Source organism: Panthera tigris, chromosome C1 (assembly GCF_018350195.1).
Source record: "Panthera tigris isolate Pti1 chromosome C1, P.tigris_Pti1_mat1.1, whole genome shotgun sequence".
NCBI classification, from domain to species: Eukaryota; Metazoa; Chordata; class Mammalia; order Carnivora; family Felidae; genus Panthera; species Panthera tigris.
Window position 1 is genome coordinate 186,507,473 of NC_056667.1, and position 24,634 is coordinate 186,532,106.

General features: G+C 39.5%; 2 protein-coding genes across 2 annotated transcripts in view; one reads left to right on the forward strand and one right to left on the reverse strand.

Moving 5' to 3' along the window:
* The window catches only part of SUMO1 (small ubiquitin like modifier 1), a 28,420-nt gene extending 11,569 nt beyond the window's left edge, over positions 1 to 16,851 (reverse strand). Inside the window, exons 1-2 of the mRNA XM_007089983.3 lie at positions 16,696 to 16,851; positions 2,476 to 2,550 (exon numbers count right to left, since the gene is read on the reverse strand). Of these exons, the coding sequence (XP_007090045.1) occupies positions 2,476 to 2,550; positions 16,696 to 16,707 (87 nt within the window). The 5' untranslated portion in view covers positions 16,708 to 16,851. The remainder of the gene's footprint in view (positions 1 to 2,475; positions 2,551 to 16,695) is intronic.
* On the forward strand, positions 7,214 to 7,816 carry LOC107180353 (60S ribosomal protein L21-like). Its single transcript, XM_042995080.1, has one exon. The coding sequence runs from the start codon at positions 7,297 to 7,299 to the stop codon at positions 7,777 to 7,779; it is 483 nt and encodes a 160-aa protein (XP_042851014.1). The 5' UTR covers positions 7,214 to 7,296; the 3' UTR covers positions 7,780 to 7,816.
* Positions 16,852 to 24,634: the final 7,783 nt, after the last annotated feature.

A 24,634-nucleotide genomic window follows, 5' to 3' on the forward strand; every position in this document is an offset into this window, starting at 1 on the left:
TACAGATATAAATCTCTGTGACCCTGGATTAGGCAACAGTTTCTTAGATACAACTCCAAAATCACAGCAAGAAAAGAAAAAATAAATTCAATTAATCAAAATTAAAAACTGTTGGGGCGCTTGGGTGGCTCAGTCTGATGAGCATCTGACTTCGGTTCAGGTCATGATCTCACAGTCTGTGAGTTTGAGTCCCACGGTGGGCTCTGGGCTGACAGCTCAGAGCCTGGAACCTGCTTCGGATTCTGTGTCCCTCTCTCGCTCTGCCCCTCTCTCGCTCTGCCCCTCCCTCGCTCATGCTCTGTCTCTCACTCAAGCATAAAAAATTTAAAAAATTTTTCTAAAAATGGAAAAAAGATCTGAATAGACATTTCTTCAAAGAGGATGTACAAATGGCCAATAAGAACATGAAAAGATGCTGAACATCATTAGCCATCAGGGAACTACAAAACAAAAGCACAATGAGGGGCGCCTGGCTGTCAGAAGAGCATGCAACTCTTGTTCTCGGGGTCGTGAGTTCGAACCCCATGTTGGGTATTGAGATTACCTACCTACATACATACATACATAGTGCCACACCACTTCACACACACCTGGATGACTATAATTAAAAAAAGATAAGAGCAAGCATTGACCAGAATATGGAGAAAGCAGACCTTCACACAATGCTGTTGCTGGGAATGTAAAATGGTAAAGCCACTGCTGAAGACAGTTTGGCAATTCCTCAAAAAGTTAAATAAAGTCTGGAATATTAGACCCAGTAATTCCACACCTAGATACATACCCAAGAGAGTCAAACACATCCCTCCACACAAAAACTTATACATGGATGTTCAGAGCAAAATTATTCAGAATAACCAAAATGAGGAAATAAAACAGCCCAAATGTCCCTTAACAAATGAATGGATAACAAACTGGTATATTCATACAAAGAAATATTATTCAGCAATAAAAAGGAATAAAACACTGATTCATGCTGCAACTTGGATGAACTTTGAAAATATATTAAATGAAAGAAACCAGTCACAAAAGGCCACATATCATGTGATTCCATTTATATGAAATGTCCAAAACAGGCAAATCCATAAAAACAAAAAATAGATCAGTGGTTGCTAGAGGCTGGCAGGGGAGAGGATAGGGAATAGTGCTAATGAGTAGAGTATGTCTTTTGGGGATGATGAAAATGTTCTGGAACTAAATAGTGGTAATGGTGCACAGCATATCCTTGTGGAATATATAAAGGCCACTGAATCATACATGTAAAAATGGCGAGTACTGGTATGCCCAGCTGGCTCAGTTGGTAGAGCATACAACTCTTGATCTTGGGGTTGTAGGTTCAAGCCCCACATCGGGTGGAGATTACCTAAAAAAATAAAATCTTAAAAAATAATAAAATAAATGGTGATTTTTATGGTACACAAATTAAATATTAATTAAAAATTTTTTAAATAAGGGACACCTGGGTGGCTCAGTCAGTTAAGCATCCAACTGTTGATCTCCACTCAGATCATGAACTCACATCAGGCTCTGCACTGCCAGACTGAGCCTGCTTGGGATTTTGTCTCTCCCTCACTCTGCCCCTTCCTCACTTGTGCACTCGTGCTCTCTCTCTCTCAAAACAGATTAACTTTAAAAAAAATTCATAAAAATTATCAGTTAAGATAATCACAGAAAATGGGGAAAGGATATGAACAAAGAATATAAACATAGTAGGTCAGTAGTAGCCTAATGCTACATCACAATGCCTACATCACTTACCTCACTTCATCTCATCTTGTAGGCATTTTATCATCTCATATCATCACAAGGGTGAATATAGTACAGTAAGATATTTTGAGAGAGAGATCACATTCACATGACTTATTACAATATACAGTTATAATTGTTCTATTTTATTATTACTGTTGCTAATCTCTTACTGAGCCTAATTTACAAATTAAACTTTACCAGAGGTGTGGATGTACAGGAAAAAACATAGTACAAATAGAACTATCCACGGTTTCAAGGATTCAATGAAGGTCTTGGAAAATACTGCCGCAGGTAAGGGGGAACTACTATATGAAGATTCATTCCTCCAACAATTTTCGACTAACCTTAATTATCAGTTAACATCTCAAGAAAGGTCAATAAAGATACAGTCTGGGGAAAAGATATGCCAGGAAAGAGAAAGGGGTCAGTAAAAGGACTAGTGAGAGGCCCTTTTACGGATGGCCCTAGCTTTATCACTCAATAGTATTTACTATATTTGCCACTGAAGCATGCTAACCAAGAAAAGTTTTTTATTTGGAGAAATTAAGATAATCTAAATCTGCCTAGCAGATCAATAGAACAGTATGAGCCTCTTCTACCTCCCACAACAGATGCATGTATAGTAAATGAAAATGCCATTTTTAAATAATTTGCCTTACTGAAATCATTTTTTATGTATCAGAAATTACTTACTTTAGAGAGTTAAAGGAGAAAAATAATGAAACTCACCTGTCCAATGACTTTGAGTTTAATGTATTCTCCTTCCTTCTTATCCCCCAAGTCCTCAGTTGAAGGTTTTGCCTCCTGAAAGAAAAGTATATTCAAAGATAAAGTTCCTATATGCTATTGTAATTACTTACTTATGAATACCCATTACTTTCACTGAGTATAAAATCTGTACTTGAGAATAAAAACAGCATTTATTTTCTCCGCCACACCAATTAAGCAAAAAACCTAACTCAATTACTGTTTCAAATACCAGTGTTCCAGAAGTCAAAATACAGGTCTCTTATTTGACAATAAATTTCATATAACAATAAAAAAAAGATTAAAAAATTTGACAATAAATTTCATATAATAAAAAAAGATAAAAAAAAATAGAGGTCTCTTATTGTGATATCTATAGTGATACGTCTAAGACCCCACCATGCATAGGAATCACCTGAGGGACTTTTTAAACAACTGCTGGGCCCCACTCCCAGCTTTTTATTCAGTAGGTGAGGGATAGGGCTGTAACTACATTTCTAACAAGTTACCACTTGGTGCTAATTCTGCTGGGCAGAGGACAACCTACCCTACAGTCAACTCCTATTAGAAGTTCATTCTCCATCAACCAAACATTCTGAACCCAAGATTCTCTTTTCAGAGCCTATCAGAGAAGTTAACTATTCCAATTGCAAAACTATACTAAAAAACATAAATTAATCATATTAGTATAAGCAAGGTCTATTTAGAAAGGAAAATCAAACAGCATATTGGTCTAATGTACTCTAGGATCAAAACAAATCAATTTTATATCTATTATTTTAGACTATCTGAAGCAGTCTATCCAATTTTAAAACATTAGGCTTGGCTGAAAAAGCTTAGGGTAGTAAGTGGAATAAGAAAAAAGTATAGAGTAGGTAGGAAAAAGAAAGAGGAGACAAAATTTGAAGAGAGTAAAGAGGGTTATAAAATAATTTCTAATTAAGGGATATTGAAAAGAAAATGAAGTTAACAGAATAAACTAGTTAAAACAATTTCATCATGAAGTATCTAAGAAAAGCCATTTTACTAAAGGAGGTAGCTTGGAAAATTTCACTAAATAGTACATTAAAAGTAGCTTTCCTGGGGCACCTGGGTGGCTCAGTCGGTTAAGTGTCCGACTTCGGCTCAGGTCATGATCTCACGGTTTGTGAGTTCGAGCCCCGCATCAGGCTCTTTGCTGACAGCTTGGAGCCTGGAGCCTGCTTCGAATTCTGGTACCTCCCTCTCTCTCTGCCCCTCCCCTGCTCATACTCTGTCTGTCTCTCAAAAATAAATGTTTAAAAAAATTTTTTTTCTAAACAAAAAAAAAAGTAGCTTTCCTGTTTACCTTAGTTTGGCCACCAAATCAGCCACTTATTTACACATATGCTCTTCTGTTAAATATATAACAATTTCTGTTAATCCACACTTGATAAGAATATAACCAACCATATTATATTGTACAAGTAAAATAACAGGGCCATATTACCTGTGTACCTCATGCCAGAAACTTAAAACTAAAACTCTTCAACATTCAAAATTTAACAGAACATTTTAAACTAGAAGTAGCTTTTAACTTTAAGATACAGGCTAGAGTCCAAGGAAATGCTTAGACAACAGAATTGACTTCGTTAGTGTAAGTCCTTGCCTGTTTTTCATTCTGCAGTGCTTTCAACATTTGCTGACTACTGCATATTATGGCAACAGACAAAATGAACCTTCTTTAGTGAGACAGTCTTTCACCTGAAAACTAGAAGACTGTCTTCAAATACAGTCACATCACCACATTTCTATGAATTTATATTCATAGTTAACAGCTGCTTCTTCTTTAAGTATCTAGAGAGGGTTAGGACAGCTTATTCCACACAGTGAAGAGCAATGAAGCGGAGTTCTCTTTAACTGGGAGGAAAAGGGGTGTTAGGAAGCGTTGTTTGAATTAATACAAAGGAGCATCGCCACTCCCAGCAGCAATCCATCAGTACAATGGGAGTGATTTTGCTCCAGTTTTCTTAGCTAAGATGGCTACAGAGGCTACTCAAGGAAAGACAAAAGAGTTCTTTCCCCTCCTCCAATCCCTCCTCCACATTGTTTTTCTCAACTACAGCTTCTCTAATTGGATAACTACTCCTATCAAAAAGCATTAATAGCTCCCAGTTCTTTAAGGCCTAGAACCAAACTCCACACCTCCAAATTCAGTTTCCATTACCATACTCAATTCTCATTTTTCTACCACTTTCTTTACAAACCTGAGGATATGGTTAAATTGGACTATTTGCTGTTTCCTGAAAAGTCTATCAGCATTCTTCCACCTTCAACCCCTGTTTCCACTACCTAGAATATACCTCCTCCCCTCAACTTTTCCTGAAATCACCTCAAAGAAATCCATCCCACATGTCATTTGAAGTCCAGTATTAAAAAACTCTGGGGGTGCCTGGGTGGCTCAGTTGGTTAAGCGTCCAACTTCAGCTCAGGTCATGATCTCATGGTTTGTGAGTTCAAGCCCCGCAATGGGCTCTGTGCTGACAGCTCGGAGCCTGGAGCCTGCTTTGTCTCCCTCTCTCTCTGCTTCTCCCCTGCTCGTGCTCTGTCTCTCAAAAACAAATAAATACATTTTTAAAAACTCTAACAGGGCGCCTCGGTGGCTCAGTAGGTTGATCATCTGACTCTTGATTTCGGCTCAGGTCATGATCCCAGGGTCATGGGATCGAGCTCTGTGTCAGGCTCTGCACTGAGTAGGGAGCCTACTGGAAGTTCTCTCTTCCCCCAGCTCCCAATCTCTCTCTAAAATAAAAAATAAATAAAACAAAATTCTTCCAGGAGATTAAAAAAGCAAAACAAAACAAAAACTCTTCCAGGAGCCACAGCACCCCCCTAACCTTCCAACTAGGATTAATATTTTCCTTTATGTTCCTATCTGGAATTTATTCTTACCTTTCATGGCATTTATTTTCACTTTTAAAATACTCCTTTCTCTAAACACCTGGGTGTCTCAGTTGGTTAAGTGTCCAATTTCAGCTCAGGTCATGATCTCACAGTTCGTGAGTTCAAGCCCTGCGTCAGGCTCTGTGCTGACAGCTTGGAGCCTGGAGTCTGCTTCGGATTCTGTGTCTCCCTCTCTCTGCCCCTCCTGTGTTCACGCTCTGTCTCTCTCTCAAAAATAAACAAACATTTAAAAAAATTAAAAATAAAATACTCCCTTCTTGACTATCTTCTCTAGTTGTTGTCCTCATCTTTTTCTTTAAGCTTCTTACAAGAATAGTCAGCATTAACTGTCTCCACTTTCACCCTTGAACTCACAAAATCTGGTTTATATTTCACCATTCCACTTGATAATGCTCTCATCAAGGTTACTAGTTCAACTCCTTATTGCTGAATTTATTGGACAATTTCAAATCTCATTTTTAACAGTAACAGAATAGACACTTAATGATTTCTTCCCTGAAAACTCTCGACCTTTGGCCTCCAAGATTCCATTCTCTCCTTATCTTGGCTATTTCCTTAAATGCTGGGAGTCTCCTCTGGATTCCAGGTCCTCAATCTTCTGCCTTCTCTCTTGGGTGACCCATGATTCCAACTACCTCTCAGATCCTAATGACTCACAGTCATCCTCTCCAACCTGACTTTTCTGAGTTTTTCATTCATTTATCCAAATGCTTGAGTATCTCCACTTTAGATGTCCCATGGGTACCCAAATGTAAGTACCTAAAACTGAATGCATTATTTCCAACTCCTCTGTAAATTTTAACTCCTCTTCCTGAAAACCACATTAAAAAAACAAAACAAAACAAATTTCCTCCTGGACTCTCAATTACAAAAAACGGTTACCATACACTCAACTGTCCAAAACAGAAACTCAGGTGTCATCTTTAGCTAGACTTCCTCTCTTAAATCTCACACTTAATCATCCATCCTTCTGACAATGTTATTATCCCTTAGTGGCTCTCAAGTTTATTCTTCTCTCCATTCCACTGCCTTATTTCAGGTATTCATTGTTGTTCCTTAATATTACTGCAACAGATCTCCCCAGTCTTGCTCCCTTCAATTCTCCAACTACCACCAGAGCCACCTCTCTAAAATGCAATACTATCTGCCCATAATCTTCAGGCAGAATCTTAAATTCAAACTTCTTAGCTGACATACACTGGTACTTCATGTACTGGTCCCAGCTAGCAATCCAGCCTTAATCTCCTATCTCTCTTGCTAATAATATCCTTTGCTCCAGCCATATTGATCTACAATCCCTTACACATATCACCTCTACCTTATCTTCATCATATCTATACCTGTTAATCACCTCTGCTTAGAAGCCCTTTCTTACCCTATTTTCCTTTCACTCAGGCATCACTTCCTACAAACTGATTTCTCTAATCACCCTCTTAAACATCCCCATGCTTACTTTTATCTATTATAACCACATGTTGGCCTATTTGTATCTTCTACCAGATTGAGTTCCTCACTGGCTTACTTTATTTCTGATCATGCACAGTGGCTGGTTCTTTGAAGATATTCAATATTCTTGTTAAATAAGTTAATGTTTTCTGTGACAGTTTTGTATGTCTTGACTTCCCTACAAGTTTACAAGGAGAGGACCCAAGTTTTTTCATCTTTATAATTTCTGTAATGCCAGGCAAATACTAGGCTACTTAATGCTGTTGAATCAAAGAGACAACATTATTTTCTGTATCACCCCACAAAATCTTACTAAATCCTTTCAGTTTTTTATAGTCACAGTTGGAAATACAAGATAATTCACTTCAACTGCATAAGAACATGTGAACAGCCTTCCTTTCGGCCGGAACCGCCATCTTCCAGTAATTCACCAAAATGACCAACACAAACGGAAAGAGGAGAGGTACTCGCTATATGTTCTCTAGGCCTTTTAGAAAACATGGAGTTGTTCCTTTGGCAACATACATGCAAATCTACAAGAAAGGTGATATTGTGGACATCAAGGGAATGGGCACTGTTCAAAAAGGAATGCCCCACAAATGTTACCATAGCAAAACCGGAAGAGTCTACAGTGTTACCCAGCATGCTGTTGGCATTGTTGTAAACAAACAAGTTAAGGGCAAGATTCTTGCTAAGAGAATTAATGTACGTATCGAGCACATTAAGCACTCAAAGAGCCGAGACAGCTTCCTGAAGCGTGTGAAGGAAAATGATCAGAAAAACAAGGAAGCCAAGGAGAAAGGTACTTGGGTTCAACTGAAGCGCCAGCCTGCCCCACAAAGAGAAGCACACTTTGTGAGAACCAATGGAAAGGAGCCTGAGCTATTGGAACCCATTCCCTATGAATTCATGGTGTGATAAATGTAAAAAAAATAAAAGACATCAAGACTGTAAAAAAAAAAAAAAAAAAAGAACACGTGAACAATCAGGATATGAAATTTCCAAAAATAAGTTACCACTTTCCCTAGTCACTACATTTTGGTGATCTCTTCCCAACTCTGAAGCACTATGGCAATATCATCTATACCACTTGTTTAATAGCCTCATGCTTGCTTAATGCAGTCATCCAGCTTTTCATATACTATCTTTTTTTCTTTTGACAAACTAGTCTGAAAAATGAGAAGATCTTGGCCAAAAAAGGCCAATGATCATTTCCAGTGATCTCAGTGTCTTTTGTATGTCTTCTTTCCTTCTGTCCCCTGTGAAAAAGCAGCCAATACAGAATGGTATGGCACACTAGCTACAAAACAGTGAAAGCATTCAGCACTGGCTCTGGGACACTAGGTCATCAGAGAAAAGAGACTCCCAGAGAGGGCTGGTTGATTCGGCTGGAAAGGATACACAGCCCTAGAACAGAAGAAACAGGTAAATGGAAAGAAAAGTAAATATACGTACAAGATCAAAGAAAGGAACTAAAAACCTCTAAATTTTCAGGTTTGTGTCATCCAGAGCCTGAATCATGGTAACTGGAATGATAAAGGAATTTACCACGTTACAGGCACTATCAACTTTTCTTTCCAAGCCATAGAGGGAATAGCTTGTAAATAGAAGATGGTTGGATTTGGAAAGAGAATTAGGCTGGAAAGAATGAAAAACACAACAAATGTACAAAATCCATTTACAAACGTACAAAATTCATGAGAATTTTACTGTGCCATTTCAAAGTCGAAAGAACAAGAACTCTGCTTAGGGGCACTGGCAATCTGTATGTTTACAATTTAATCACATGAAAGGACATCACACTTAACTACCTCCCATCTGTCAATGACCCTTCCAGCTACACAAGAGTTGTTCATTCTTCTGAAAGGAGGTGGGGAGATTCTGGGGAAACCCCAAAACAAAGAATATATTTACTCTTATTTGAGGACATTAACAAATCTGCTCATTTTTTAAGGTGTGATAACTATTATCACATATCAGATACATACTGAAATATTTATGATGAAATTATACACCTGGGATTGTCTTCAGACTATGAAGGAGTAGATTAGAGCAATGTAATGTAGATGAAATAAAATAGGCCAGGAGATGGGTATATGGATATAATTACATACATATTAAAGTTTTCCATAAAACCTTTCACAGAAAATGCAATCACTCAAAGTATCAAAAAATCTGTTAACCACAGGTCTGACTAGAATTCTTCAGTTTATTTCATTTTATTTCCTAACGAAAAAAATTCAACATAGCTCAAGTTGTAAATTCTCTTACACCCATTATTAAAAGATATAAAACCCAAAATACAATAACATCAGCCCCCTCCTATTTCAATGGATTTACCACAATTCTAAAAACACAAAATAAACATACATTTTCAGATTCATGCTGTGTGTTCAAACTTAAGACACAGTACTGGAAATCTGGAATGGAACCAACCAGACCTAGCTCCATAACCTCAACATTTAAGTCAAGCTGTCCGGACACTGGATCTTCTGCAAATTTACATTCAACTCTAGAACGGTGGTTAAACACTAGATGTGCAACTTACCAAGAACTAAAAATTGTAATTGAAAATCACATTGGTTGTGCAAACCACTCTTTGAGCCTAGACTACGGACCTACACAAAGCTTGGAACAAACTGGCTTGACTGTATACAAAAGTACCAGCAAACACATTTAGAGGTTGGCAGACATTGTTAATTACCTATCCAATATCCCTTTTCTCCATTTTCCTTACAAAGGGAAGCCTAGGTATGCCCAGCCAAAAAGCATATTTCTCAGCTTCTATTACGGCCACATGACACAGTGCCAGCCAATGAGATAAAAAACACTGACAGATTTGTTGTTGGCGCATACTTTTTCCCTTTGCTCCATCTCTTTCTCCTACCTGGAACAAATACACAAAGTAACTTCTCTGTGCCCACAGGAGACAGGCATGAGGGTGAAAACATCTGTTATGGATGGGGGAGAAAAGAGTACGAAGGCATTGTGGAGCTGCCTTACCAGCCCTGAACTACTTAGGTCTAGACTTCCTTTTTTTTTTTTTTTTTTTTTTTTTTGAGAGACAGAATGTGTGAGTGGGGGAGAGGTAAGGGGCAGAGGGAAAGAGAGGATCCTAAACAGGCTCCACACTCAGCACAGAGCCCAACGTGGGGCTCAATCCCACGACCCTGAAATCGTGACCTGAGCTGAAATCAAGAGTCACTTAACCAACTGAGCCACCCAGGCTCCCCCAGACTTCTCATTTCATGAGAAAAATAAACACATACTTGTTTAACCTACTATATAACACGTTTTCTGTTACTCGGCCCAAAAGAAATCCAAACTGACAAAGGAGGTACTGTAAATAGGTATCATTTGTCTTATGTTAAAAACAGAACCTAGGGTACCTGAATGGCTCAGCTGGTTAAGCAACTGACTTTGGCTCAGGTCATGATCCCACAGTTCATGAGTTCAAGCCCCGCATCAGGCTTTCCGCTGTCAGTGCAGAGCCCACTTCAGATCCTCTGTCGCCCTCTCTCTCTGCCCCTCCCCTGCTTGTGTGAACGCGTTCTTTCTCTCTCAAAATTTAAATAAACATTAAAAGAAAAAAAAACAGAACCTAGAAAACTACCTCCTTGTGCATCAAAAGCAGGGTGGAGAACTGTGGTACAGTCACACAATGGAATATAATTAGCAATGCAATTTAAGAACACAATAATAGGGACGAATCTAACAATGCTGAGCAAAAGACAGTCGAATACAGAAGTATATACCATATGACTCCATTTACATAACATTATAATGTCTAAAAACAAGCAAAACTAATCTAATTAGTAGTCAGGGCAGAGGATCTTAATCTGAGTACTGGCTGCATGAATGTGATCAGTTTGTCAAAATTCAGCAAGCTATGCATTTATGTGCACTTTTTGATACATATATCAATCTTTGGTAAAATCTTGAAAAATAACTGTGCCTAGATATTGAAAACAGAGTCCAGCAAACAGAACTCCACTTTTCCTACAGATTCTCACTAGCTCAGTAAAAGCAACTGACCAAAAGAATGATCAAAATAAAAAAGTATAATAAATATAACACATCTTTAAATACTAAGTTATGTTGCAGGAATATCCACAATTTAAACTGTAAAAGTAAGGGGCACTTGGATGGCTTAGTCAGAAGAGCATTCAACTCTTGACCTTGGGGTCATGAGTTCGAGCCCCACATTGGGTATAGGCATTACTTAAAATAGACTTTTTAAAAATGTTTTAACTGTAAAAGTAAGGTGCTCAATAGATGTGAGAATGTACCCATGACTTTTTAAAGATTTTTTTTAAATGTTTATTTTTTTGAGAGAGAGACAGAGCATGAGCGGGGAGGGCAGAGAGAGAGGGAGACACAGAAGCCAAAGAAGGCTCCAGGCTCTGAGCTGTTAACACGGAGTCCAATGCAGGGCTCAAACTCACCAAATGCAAGATCATGACCTGATCCGAAGCCGGACGCTTAACTGACTGAGCTACCCAGTAGCCCCATACTCATGACTTTTTTAAAGAAGCAGAATATCAAAAATTATCTACTTCCCAAAAACCACAATTTCAGAAAATTCTAAAATGGGATACTAAACCTATCTTAGAGAAAATTATCCACAATAATTCTAATGTTCTGGAAGAAACAAATGATTAGATCTTAGAAATAAAGTTTCCAGGTCTATTGTTAGTAGAAGTAAAGATCAAGAAGTAATGTAAAATCACCATGAAAAGAAAACTACTCCATGACAACCAACTCTTCCTCAATAACAAAACATCACGGAGGCTAAAAGAAGAGGAGGAAGATACCAGTTGCTTCAAGTTTCTGAGGCAACCCTCCAATTCTAGGGCTTAGAATGGTGCCTAGAACATTCAATAAATAACTTGTTTAAATGAATGAATCTGACCAGTCATTCCTTCAAAAAAACTAAGTATCCAGTCACTGTGCTGGGCACTTCAAGAAAAAAGGATGAATAAAAAAGCCTGATTCCTGACCTTCAAAAGCATTCTAATGGAGAAGAACACTTAAGTAAATAATTTTAACACTATATATAAAAACTATAGTCGAGGGGCACCTGGGTGACTCAGTCAGTTAGGCGTCCAACTCTTGATTTTGGTTCAGGTCATGATCTCATGCATGGTTCATGGGATCAAGCCCCACATTGGGTTCTGCACTCAACACAGTGCCTGCCTGGGATTCTCTTTTTCCCTCTCTGTCCTTCTCCCACTTGTGCTCACTCTCTCTCTGAAATGAACATTTTTTTAAAAAAAGCTATAACAGAGACATTCTCAGCTTTGCTGGCAGTATCACAGTCAATGAGGTTTATCTGGGATGCAATTATTGCTAATATAAAAGACATTCTAAATGCTAAGGGGGCTAAAAGGTATGAAGACCTATTTGACAATGGCTTTATAGTTTTGAATTTGAACTACTCATCTACCTTCACGAGTACTACAACCATTACAATCATACTCTGTTTTCAAAATACTATTAAATATTGTTTAGGTAACATTTTATTTGCAATGTTTTATTAATAACTTTTATGTTTGCAACATCCACTAACAGCACCTCATGTATCTATCAGGGAGAAAATAGAATATATCTATCAATCCTCTCCCGGGGCATGCAATGCTTACTGTATGTATCACTACATGCTTAAGTTATAGTTACAGTTTTTAACATATAAATAGTAGTATACATAATTATTAATTTTAATATATACCCAATTCATCATATTCTCCTACTATCGCAAGCTAACAGTAAGATAAGTAAACATCAACAACAGGAAGATACAAAGAATATTGCAGGGAATAATGCAATCCTGACAGAAGAAATACAATTAATGTCGCAGATTAAAGATACCTATGAATTCTTTGTTACTCTTCCCATTGAGAAATGAAGTCTAAATGCCTTTCCCTTGTTGACTACAGCTAATATTGTACTGCATATTTGAAAATTGCTAAGAGATTTAATTCTCATCACAAGAAAAAAAAATTGTAACTGTGTGGTGATGGATGTTAATTAGACTTATGATCATGATTTCACATTACATACATCAAATATCAAATCATTATGTTGTATACCTGAAACTAACATATTACAGGTCAATTAGATCCCCCAAATAAATAAATAAATAAATAAATGCCTTTCCCTTGAATTTGGTTTGGCCTTAGTGATCTGCCTGACCAACAGACTACAGAAGTGACTTCCAAGGCTAGGTCCTAGGAAGCTTGAGGTTTCCAGCCAGGGTTCTCTGGGAACATTTACACTCTTATGAGCCCTGAGCTGCCATAGCTCAATATTCTGGGGTTCCTATGCTGAGCAAAACACATGGTGAAACCACTAAGAGAGGCCTTGTGACTTTATGAAGAGCCCATCCATTCCAGCGCCCAACCATGTAATCCCAGTTGAGGCCCTACACAACAAGGAGCAATGGTTAAGTCCAGCCCACAGGGCTGCCCAATTGCAGATATATGAGCAAAGTAGAAAACTTATTTTAAGCCTCTAAGTTTTGAGGTAGTTTGTAAGGTACCAACAGATAACCAGAACTACATAATGCTTCCAAATCCTTGACTAAAAGGAAAATAAAAGAAAATCATTCAGTTTCTCTCTGAGGTGGGGGTGGGGAGAGTGAACGTGCTTACTTACAATAGTTAGCATTTGAAGTAAATCAGTCATCTAATTATTACAAATTAATAGACCTGAATTAAAGAGCTGAAGTCCATGCTGCCTTTGATGATTTGGGCATGGCGGGAACACTATAAACTTGAATAAAGGGAAGAAAAAAGGGAAAATATTTGTACAAATTACCCACACCAATTTTGATAGCAAGCTTCTGGTTCTATGTAAGTGCTTAGATTTGCTTGAGATCAGGCAAAGGAGAGCACCCAATGAGATCTACTATCGGTTAAAGGATTGTCTTTATCCTTTTTGAGAGATCATGTACCTCTGATGAAAGCTATAAGCCTTTTCTCCCTAAAAAAATACACACATACCAGGGCACCTGGGAGGCTCAGTCGGTTAGCCATCCAACTCTTGATTTCAGCTCAGGTCATGATCTCATGGTTTGTGAGTTCAAGCCCCACGTAGAGCTCTGTGCTAACAGTGTGGAGTCTGCTTGGGATTCTCTCTCTCCCTCTCTTTCTGTCCCTCCCCCGCTTGTGCTCACACACTTGCTCTCAAAATAAATTAAAAGAAAAATACACATGTAAAAATAACAAAACGCCCCATACAATTTCAATGATTTTCAGCCTTTAGGGCCCATGAACTTTAGGTTTAGAACCTCTTGTAGACGATTATTCAGCAATGGTTCACAAATCCACTAGATAATGCTGGCAATTGTTAAAATTACAGGAAAGGTATTTTACTCAAATTCACAAAATAATTTTTCACTCATCAACAGAAAACCCAGCAATTCAAGTCTTGTGTGATTTTAACGTCCACCTGTATTTTAACCTAAAATTGTTACTCAGCTGCAATGTCTTAGCACCAGATAACAAATTTCTGAGACGTGCCTCAGAAAATGCATCCTCCTTAAAGAGCCTGGTTTAAGTTAAGATTGTCTCTTGGGGACAGTGGGTCAGTCTCGTGCTGCTGATATTGCACAGTAATAACTTGAGATTCTTATTCTTGCTCATAAGCCTCTTAAGGGTAAGAGTTCAGCTTCATACCTCTTTAAATCCTTAGCACCCAACACTGAAACTGTACTGGGTCTTGATTATTAATAATGATGCTAGTTAAACAGAATGGAGGAACAGTTCTCAAACTTTTTGGTCTCAGGACTCTTATACTCTTAAAAAGTTATTTGGAACTCCATAAAGCTTTTGTTAGGTTAGTTATATTTATTCGGGTTTACAGTTAGACATTGAAACTGAGAAATGTTTTAATTATCCGTTTAAAAAGCCCCACTATATATTAACAAATAATATATTTTTATTGAAAATAAAATGAGAAGAACAGCAGTTTTTTCTAGTGAGAAGAACAGCACTATTTTGCATTTTTGCAAATCTCTTTAACGTCTGGCTTAACAGCAGCTAGATTTTCACATCTGCTTCTACATTTCAATCTGTTGTGATATCACAGGCCACGTTAGTGTTTAAAAAACGCCACTGAAAACACAGGAAAGGATCAGAGTGAAAAAGACAAATAATGTCCTAGTATTATCATGAATAGTTTTGGCCTCAAAGACCTTCTGAAACAGAATCTAAAGAACTTCTGGCCACCTGTTAGTGTACTAGGTCCTTTATTTCTTCTTTCATGTCTCTCTCAATGACTGGAATTCAATGACTGGAGCAATAAATTCTGTAATTTAGTTTATAATTCTTTCTGTACATTGCTCTTTCATCAGACTATAGTAAATTTCAACATGCTTCCTAGCATCAAAATAAAAAAGGCTGATGAAACTAAGCATTTACACCTGTTCTTTCCTCCCTGGTAACCAAGTAAACAACTATCCAGGGAGATACTTATAATGCCACTTATAATTCCCATACCAACTTGGGAATTAGTCTAGATTGTTAAGAGCCATCCAAAATTAATCTAGATTATGATTAAGCTTTAAAAATACCAACGTACATTTTGCACAATAGTACAAATCCACAAAAGCCTCACTTGCTTTCACAAACTGGTACAAAACTGAACCGGGTTAAAAGCCAGGGAAACAAGTGTGTTAAATTTAAAAGTGCAAGTACATTATGGAGTTAAATGAAAAATAACTTTTCTAGATAAATATCATTAAACAAGTGAAAGATCCAAAGAGACTTTAAAAAGTCACAGTCATCTGAGCAAACAAAACGAAGTCCAGACACAAACGTTATGAATTAAAAACTAGCCATAAACATGGTTAACTGAAAAAGGATGAGGAAGAAAAACTTACCAAGCAAAACTGAACACTCCTGATCGAGTGCAAATCCCAAGTAAATTTTTTATATTAACACTGAGATGGAGCACTTTGCCATAATAGGCAGCTTTCTGTGAATGTTATGCAACTGCTCTACATTGAGTTTTCCTATCCTTTCCTTCAAAAGTATCAGTCAGCTTCAAGTCAATGCCCAGATGAAATGTTGCCCTAGCAGTTTCTTTCTACTTTGTTTCTTGGTTATTCTGAGTGCTCTCTTACAACTGGAGAGTTTCTGAACCAATCCCGAGTAAGAAATGGGAAAGTACAAGAAAAGAGGCGACAGCTCTGCACCAACACACTGCAAAAGACTCAGCAGAGCAGCGGCGGCCCTACCCAAGCTGCAATCCGAACAGAAAGCAGAGCTTTTTAGGTTCCCAGCAACACCAGACGTCTCCCGCCCCCACGTCCCCACTCCTGGACAACCTAAACACCGAGAACCAAAAAGTGGAGTCCACCCGCTTTTCAGGGCCACAGAGCCTCCCGGGCTGGGATGGTCTCCCGTTACATAACTGGGGCCTAGGGCCCTGCTTCTACAGTCAGTCCCCAGGACAGGGAGACAGACATGTTCCCCAGGGACCCTCTCAGGGAAGCTGAAGCTGGGCTCTGCACCTGGCCGACCCCGGAAAAAGAAGGGGGAACGACTCGAGGGAGGCCGCGATCACAGACGCTGGGGCGGGGGGGGGGGGGAGGGGGGGTAATGAGCAGGCCGGGAGAGGAGCAAGGGCGGCTCCCGGAGGCCCGCTGCAGGCCCCAGCGACTCCAACACTAGTCCACTCCCCTCCCTCTCCGGCCGAGTCCCCACCGGCCGCCCCCTCCCCCATTCCGTGCTCCCCTCCCCCGCGCCTCCATCCCCGGCCCCAGCCGAGAGGCAGGCGCACCAGCCGAGTAAGGACTCGGCCACTGCTATCAGACCGCTCCCAGTCCGGTACCTGGTCAGACATGGTGACGGTGGCTTCACCCAGGGTCTCCGCACAGCAGCGGCCTCGGGTAGGCAGAACCTCGCTCCGGGGTTTACAAATCCGTCTCTTTTCCCCACAGCACAACACCGCGGCTGGAGGGACTTCCGCTACGCGTCGCGTCACTTCCGCTACGCGTTGGGAGGAGGGATCTGGAAAAGAGGAAAGGCGAGGCGGGAAAACGGGTGGGGGAAGCTGCCGGGAGGCGGGAGGCCGGAGAGCTGCTTTATTGGTGGTAGCGCGAGTGAATTAACACCAGTCTCCCCAGCTCTACTGACGACCCTTCGCCTCCGTCCGGAGCCTGTACTCCAGGGGAGAAGTTCCCGGTCCCCAGTCTCACTGTTTGGAACCGTACTGACAGCCCGCACTCCCACCCCTCCGACACCTTGCACGTTTTGGAAAGCTGAGCCAAGATATTTCTATTGTCCCTTCCTGGCTTTGGTCGTCAACTTCCCTAAATAAATTCTATTGAATACCAGTACTTCTTACCTTAGAGATAACTTGTGGTTAATCAGCCACCTGGCCTGACACATGACCTTGATTTTTCAAAAAGCAAAACAAAACAAAACGATCCCATTGGACACAATCTTGATGGCTACTGATGAAAGAGATTCTTGGGAAAGTTCTAAACTGGTAGGGTGGAGGAGGTAATTCCAACTCTAGAATTGGTTGCTCTGAGCTAAAAAATGATTCTTACATAATTTCATCTTTATTTTTTTTAATTTTTTTTTTTTTTACATTTATTTATTTTTGAGACAGAGAGGGACAGAGCATGAACGGGGGAGGGTCAGAGAGAGAGAGGGAGACACAGAATCTGAAACAGGCTCCAGGCTCTGAGCTGTCAGCACAGAGCCCGATGCAGGGCTTGAACTCACGGACCATGAGATCATGACCTGAGCCGAAGTCGGTCGCCCAACTGACTGAGCCACCCAGGCGCCCCATAATTTCATCTTTAAAATACAGTGGCCCTACTGGCATAGGGTAGAAGATAAGGATCTAGGTAAATGAAATAAAATTGAGAATCTGGAATTAAATCAAACCCTCATACATTGATTAATTTTTGACAAGAATACCAAGACAATTTAATGGTAAAAGAAGTCTTTCAACAAATGTTACTGGGACAACTGGATATCCACATGGAAAAGAGTGAATTTGGATCACTACCTCACAACATATGAAAAATTAAATGGATCAGAGGCCTATATGTAAGAGCCAAAACTTAAAACTCTTAGGAGAAAACAGGCATAAATCTTCTAGACCTTTGATTAGGCAATGGATTCTTAGATATGACACCAAAAATGGAAGCAACCAAACAAAAATAAATAAAACTTCATCAAAATTAAAAACTGTCTTTCGTGTTGAAAAAATCTGAAGAATGAATAAAATATTTGCAAATAATATATCTGATAAGGACCTCATATTCAGAATACATAAAGAACTATTACAATTCAATCATAAAAAGATAAATAATATAATTTTTTTAAATGTTTATTTTTGACAGAGAGTGTGAGCAGGGGAGGGGCAAAGAGAGAGGGAGACAGAGAGACCCAAGCAAGCTCTGAACTGTGAGTGAAGGGCCCAATGTAGGGCTCAAACTCATGACCATGAGATCATGACCTGAGCTGAAATCAAGAGTCAGATGCTTAACCACCCGGGCACCCCAATAATACAATGAAACAATTTTTAAATGGACAAAAGATCTGACTAGACATTGCTCCTAATGAGATATGCAAATAGAGAAATGGACATGGAAAGATATTCAACATCATTAACCATCAGAGAAATGCATATTAAAACTGCAGTGAAGTACCATTTCGTGCCCACTAGAATGTCTATAATCAAAAAGACAGATGATGATAAGTATTAACAAAGATATGGAGAAATTGGAACATATACACCATGTGGAAATATAAAATGCTTTGGAAAATATTCTGGCAATTCCTCAAATTGTTAAAGTTATCATGACCTATCAATTCTATTAGATATATACCCAAGAGAATTGACATGTCCATACAAAAAAACAGTTACACAAATATTGACAGCAACATCATTCATAATAGCAAAAAAGTGGAAATAATCCAAATGCCAACAGCTAACTAATGGGTAAACAAAAACGGTATACATTTAAAATGGAATACTACTAGGTCATGAAAATGAACTACTCATACAATGTGGAGGACCCTTGAAAACATGCTAAGTGAAGGGAAAGAGCCACAAAGAATGATTCTTTTTTTTTTTTAACTTATTTTGACAGAGAGAGAGATAGAGAGTGAGCAGGGGAGGGGCAGAGAGAGAGGACAGAGAATGAACTTTTTGTTCTCTATTACATAAAAAATCCATTGCTCTATCTTACACTTTGTATAGATATTTTACTCATGCATAATTTTGTAACATCATGGATTGCTCATTTAAAAAACATTGATTCAGGGGCGCCTGGATGGCGCAGTCGGTTAAGCGTCCGACTTCAGCCAGGTCACGATCTCGCGGTCCGTGAGTTTGAGCCCCGCGTCAGGCTCTGGGCTGATGGCTCAGAGCCTGGAGCCTGCTTCCGATTCTGTGTCTCCCTCTCTCTCTGCCCCTCCCCCGTTCATGCTCTGTCTCTCTCTGTCCCAAAAATAAATAAAAAAAAATAAAATAAATAAATAAATAAATAAAAAACATTGATTCAATGAATCATATAGATTTCCTAAATGTTGACACATTTCATTATGAAATATTTTAAAATCATATTCACTATTGTCACAGATTCATCAAAAAACATCTTCAATAATATTATTTTTAGACTCATCAGAAAAAACTTGTATTCATCACTGTCAAATTCACAATGATGAATACTAGTTTTCCAAAATGCTAATTTTTTTAAGTTTATTTATTTATTTGTTTGTTTGTTTGTTTGTTTTGAGAGAGAGAGTGCATGCATGTGTGCTGCACACAAGTTGGGGAGGGGCAGAAAGAAAGCGAGACAGAATCCCAAGCAGGCTCTGGGCTGATAGTGCGTAGTCTGATGCAGGGCTTGATCTCATGAATCATGCGACCATGACCTGAGCCAAAATCAAGAGCCAGACACTTAACCAACTGAGCCACCCAGGTGTCCCTCAAAATGCTAATTTTTATGTAAAAGCTCAACTTCTGTCATTGACAACAAATATTGGCAGTAGTTTTCTTTGCTAGGCTCTTTTGTTCATTTTTTGAGAAACTAGCTGCTCTAAGTCTGAATAATGATTGTTGACCTGCCATATTCTGTCACTTAAAAACAGTGTTTCTTTTTTTAAAGTGGCTAAATCAGCTTATACCTCAATCTTTTGTGTGATTTTCCTAGAGATAGCCATCTCATGGAGAAGAAATGGCTGTACTTCTTCATATAGAATATTTAAAAATGTTATTTGAGCATTGAAATTTAACAAAATTAATGTTTCTGTCTTACTGCTGCTAGGAGAAACTGCCACAAACGTCATGGCTTAAAACAACACAGTTTATTTTCTTACAGTTCTGGGAGTCAAAAGTCAAGGTGTTGCAGGGCATGTTCCTTCTGGAGCATCTAGGGAAGAATTCCTTTTCTTACCTATTTTAGCTTCTGGATGCCACCTTCGTTTTTTGGTTTGTGGTCCCTTTCTTCATCTCCATGCATGCTAGCCCCCCTCCATGCAACTAGCCCCCCTTACTCACCCTCCTGACCCCTTCCTCCTCACCTCTCCCTCTTCTTTTCCTCAGCTTCTGTCTGTGATCACACCTGCTTCTCTGACTCTGACCCTTCTGTCTCCCTCCTGTAAGAACTCTTGTCATTCCATTGAACTATCTAGGTAATCCAGGATAACCACCTCATCTCAAGATTCTTTTTTTTTTTTTAACGTTTATTTATTTTTGAGACAGAGAGAGACAGAGCATGAATGGGGGAGGGTCAGAGAGAGAGGGAGACACAGAATCTGAAACAGGCTCCAGGCTCTGAGTGGTCAGCACAGAGCCCGACGCGGGGCTCGAACTCATGGACCGTGAGATCATGACCTGAGCCAAAGTCAGACGCTCAACTGACTGAGCCACCCAGGCGCCCCTCATCTCAAGATTCTTAATCACACCTGCAAAATCCTTTTTGCCATGTAAGGTAACATATTCACAGATTTCAGGGATCAAGAAGTGGACATCTTTAGGGGGCCATTGTTCAGCCTACCACAATTAATTTTTTACTCTTTCAAGAACATTCTTAGGTGAAACTAGGTTTTTGTTTTCAAGTGCATCACAGTGAGGAATACAATGAATGCTAGTATAGTTGGCATCACCGTCTTGATTCATGCTAAAAGGCCAGCAGTTTTACAAACTACTGCTTTTGCACTCTCAGTGCTAATGTCCACACAGTGAAAAAAGCAAATAATGTCTAAATATTATTACAAAAATAGTTTTGAACTTGAAGACCCCCTTAAAAGGTCTCAGGTCCTCCAGTATTCCACAGACTATATTTTTTTTAATTTTTTTAACATTTATTTATTTTTGAGACAGAGAGAGACAGAGCATGAACAGGGGAGGGTCAGAGAGAGGGAGACACAGAATCTGAAACAGGCTCCAGGCTCTGAGCTGTCAGCACAGAGCCCGACGCGGGGCTCGAACTCACGGACCACGAGATCATGACCTGAGCCGAAGTCGGCCGCTTAACCGACTGAGCCACCCAGGCGCCCCCCACAGACCATATTTTAAGCTAGAGGAAGTAAAATGAGATCTTTTTCCTGGCCGAGACAAGTGGGAAGAGGGAAAGAGGCAAGCATGACAAGTTCTGTATGATAGGACCACAGTTTGGGAGGTAGGAGCTAGAAAGAAAACTCCAGAAAGGAAAGTAAGGGACCGTTCACTGAAAATCTAGTAAATCATATTAGGAAATGTGGTCTTAATCCTGAAAGGCCTGAGGTTGGAAGTGGAGGGAGGAGGAGTAAGGGGGGGCATAATGTGTTTTTAACCAGGGGAAGAAATTATACCAGATTCCAGTGGGGAAAAGCAAGACAACCAAGGGAAATAAGGTAGAAAGCTGCAGCAGTAATCCAAAAGAAAAAAGAGAATTACAGGGAATTAGAACAATGGTAGTAGAAATGGAAATGAAGATGATACAATCATCAGGTTTGGATATTTATTAGATTCTAACTTGGGTAACCTGATATGGTGATATCATTTAAGATTTGATAGAGGGGCACCTGGGTGGCTCAGTTGGTTAAGCGTCCGACTTCGGCTCAGGTCACGATCTCGCAGTCCGTGAGTTCGAGCCCCGCGTCGGGCTCTGGGCTGATGGCTCAGAGCCTGGAGCCTGCTTCCGATTCTGTGTCTCCCTCTCTCTCTGCCCCTCCCCCGTTCATGATCTGTCTCTCTCTGTCCCAAAAATAAAATAAAAATTAAAAAAAAAAAAGATTTGATAGAAAACCTTGGAGAAGAAGAGCAGATTTGCAAAGAAAAAAAAAAAGATAAGTTTTAGATGTAAGTGTGCAGTACCAGACTTATTCAAGGCAAGATGTCCAAGAGGCAATTGATATGATCTGGAGCACTGAGAGAAGTCTGGGTTGAACATAAGAGCTTTGGAAATCAGGGGCATATAAATGTTGTTGATGTTAATTATTAACACTTACTGAGTGGCAGATGTTCTTCCAAGTACTACACATTTATTATTTCACTTAATCCTATAAAGTAATAAAACTATCCTCATTTTATAGATGAGAAAACAGAGACAAGAGAGATTGAATTCACCCAAGTGATGGAGTCAGTATTTGAGCACAGGAGATCTTGGATCCAGTTCCTTCAGTGATATATAGCAGGTAAAGAGGGCAGGAGAAATGCTCCTTGCAGGATACCCATCAAAATCACCTGTGAGGGTTTTCAAATTTAAGTAAACCTCTGAAATTTAGATGAATGTCCTCAAGAGTTTATTCCTCTTTTTTTCCCTCCTCGCTCCTCGCCTCCAGAATCACAGCCACAGTGAACCACAGTTATTGCCAGAAGTGTCTTACATTCCTTAGGTGTGTTATGTCAATAAGAGAGTGGTCTGAATTTAGAATCTCAGAAGTGGAGAAAGTCTTGGTGACAACAAGGACTAGGGTGTGGACTTGGAAGTACATGGCTCAAGTGCCCTAAGAAATGAAGAGACAGAGGAATAGAAGACTAGGGTGTTGGTAGGTTATCACATAGAAATTCAGTTCACTCGAAAGAAAGAAAGAAAGAAAGAAAGAAAGAAAGAAAGAAAGAAAGAAAGAAAGAAAGAAAGAAAGAAAGAAAGAAAGAAAGAAAGAAAGAAAAAGAAAGAGAAAGAAAGAAAGAACGAAAGAAAGAAAGAAATTGAAATCACTCTCGGTGACTACAGGGCCTGGAGTGTAAGGAAGCCAATGAACAAGTGAATAAGTTTGGTGATAGTAGTAAAGAGGAAGAACAATTGTTTGTTTGTTTGTTTGTTTGAAATGTTTATTTATTTATTTTTGAGAGACAGAGAGCTCTTGAGCTGGGGAGGGACAGAGAGAGAGTGAGACAGAAAACCCAAGCAGCCTTGTGCTGTCAGTACAAAACGTGCCTGATGCAGGGCTTGAACCTATCAATTGTGAGATCATGACCTGAGCTGAAGTCAGATGCTCATCCAACTGAGCTACACAGGCACCCCAGAAGGACAAATTTTTAAACTAAATGGAAGAATGGTGTTCTCAAAGTAATATTGGAGGGACTAAGAAACACCAAGAACTTGGACCAATTTTCTATCATTTCTCAAACAAGATTCTTGGAGAAATTAAAATTAAACATTACCTGCACATCTGCTATGTACCTATGCTTTGGTATTAACAGCTCTTTATCTCTCCTCTCCTTCCCTTCCCCCACAAAGATTCACAACAGGTTTTTCCTGCACTAACATGGCACTATGGGTAAAACAAATTCCACAGTTGTATTAATTGATGAACAAACTAGCCAAGAATAAATTCCTGAGTTCAGGGATAAACAACCTCTTTGCTGTCTGAAGGAGTATTTATTTATTTATTTATTTATTGAATGGCCTCAGATGCTATTCAAAAGCAAAGTAACAAAAAGTGCAAACATTTCCCATCCCTCGGAAGATCATCCAAAAAACTTAAAAAAACTTCAACTATCACAATTTTAAAAATAATTTCCCTATTATAATATCAGTTCTCAAGAAGAGGCCTTTTAAATTAAACTTACAGGTGCAATTAACATATTGTCTTCTGGGGCACCTGGGTGGCACTCAGTCGGTTAGGTGCCTGGCTCTTGATTTCAGCTCAGGTTATGATCTCATGGTTCTTGGGATCAAGCCCCCAGTGGAACTCTCACGGATCCTTCTTGGGATTCTCACTCTCCCTCTCTCTCTCTGCCCCTCCCCCACTAGCATTCTCCCTCTCTGTCTCTCTCTCTCTCTCTCCCCCTCCCTGTCTGTCTCTCAAAAATAAATAAAGTTAAAAAAAATATATTGTCTTCTATGAACAGAACTGTCCATATAATTAGACATTAGTGTCGCTTGCAACTCTGCACTCATATTTTCTCACGGGGGAAAGAAATCAGAAGATACAGAAGTTTAGAAGAAGGAGGAGGGGGGAGGGGGAAGGGAATGAGAAGGAAAGGGGAAGGGAAAAAAGAAGGAAGAGGAGGAGGACAAGGTGAAGAAGAAGAAGAGGAGGAGGGGTGCCTAGGTGGCTTAAGTTAAGTGACTGACTCTTGATTTCAGCTAAGGTCATGATCTCAAGGTTGGTGAGATGGAGCCCAGCATCAAGCTCCATGCTGTCAGCACACTGTCAGCACAGAGCCAGATTGGGATTCTCTTTCTCCCTCTCTCTCTGCCCCTTCCCTGCTCTCACTCACACATGCTCTCTCTCGAAATAAATAAATAAACTTTAAAAAAGAAAAAGAAGAAGGGCACCTGGGTGGCTCAGTCGGTTAAGTATCTGACTTC

Excerpts from the sequence above, each read along its gene's own strand:
- LOC107180353 (XM_042995080.1), top strand. The coding sequence starts at position 7,297 with ATGACCAACACAAACGGAAAGAGGAGAGGTACTCGCTATATGTTCTCT.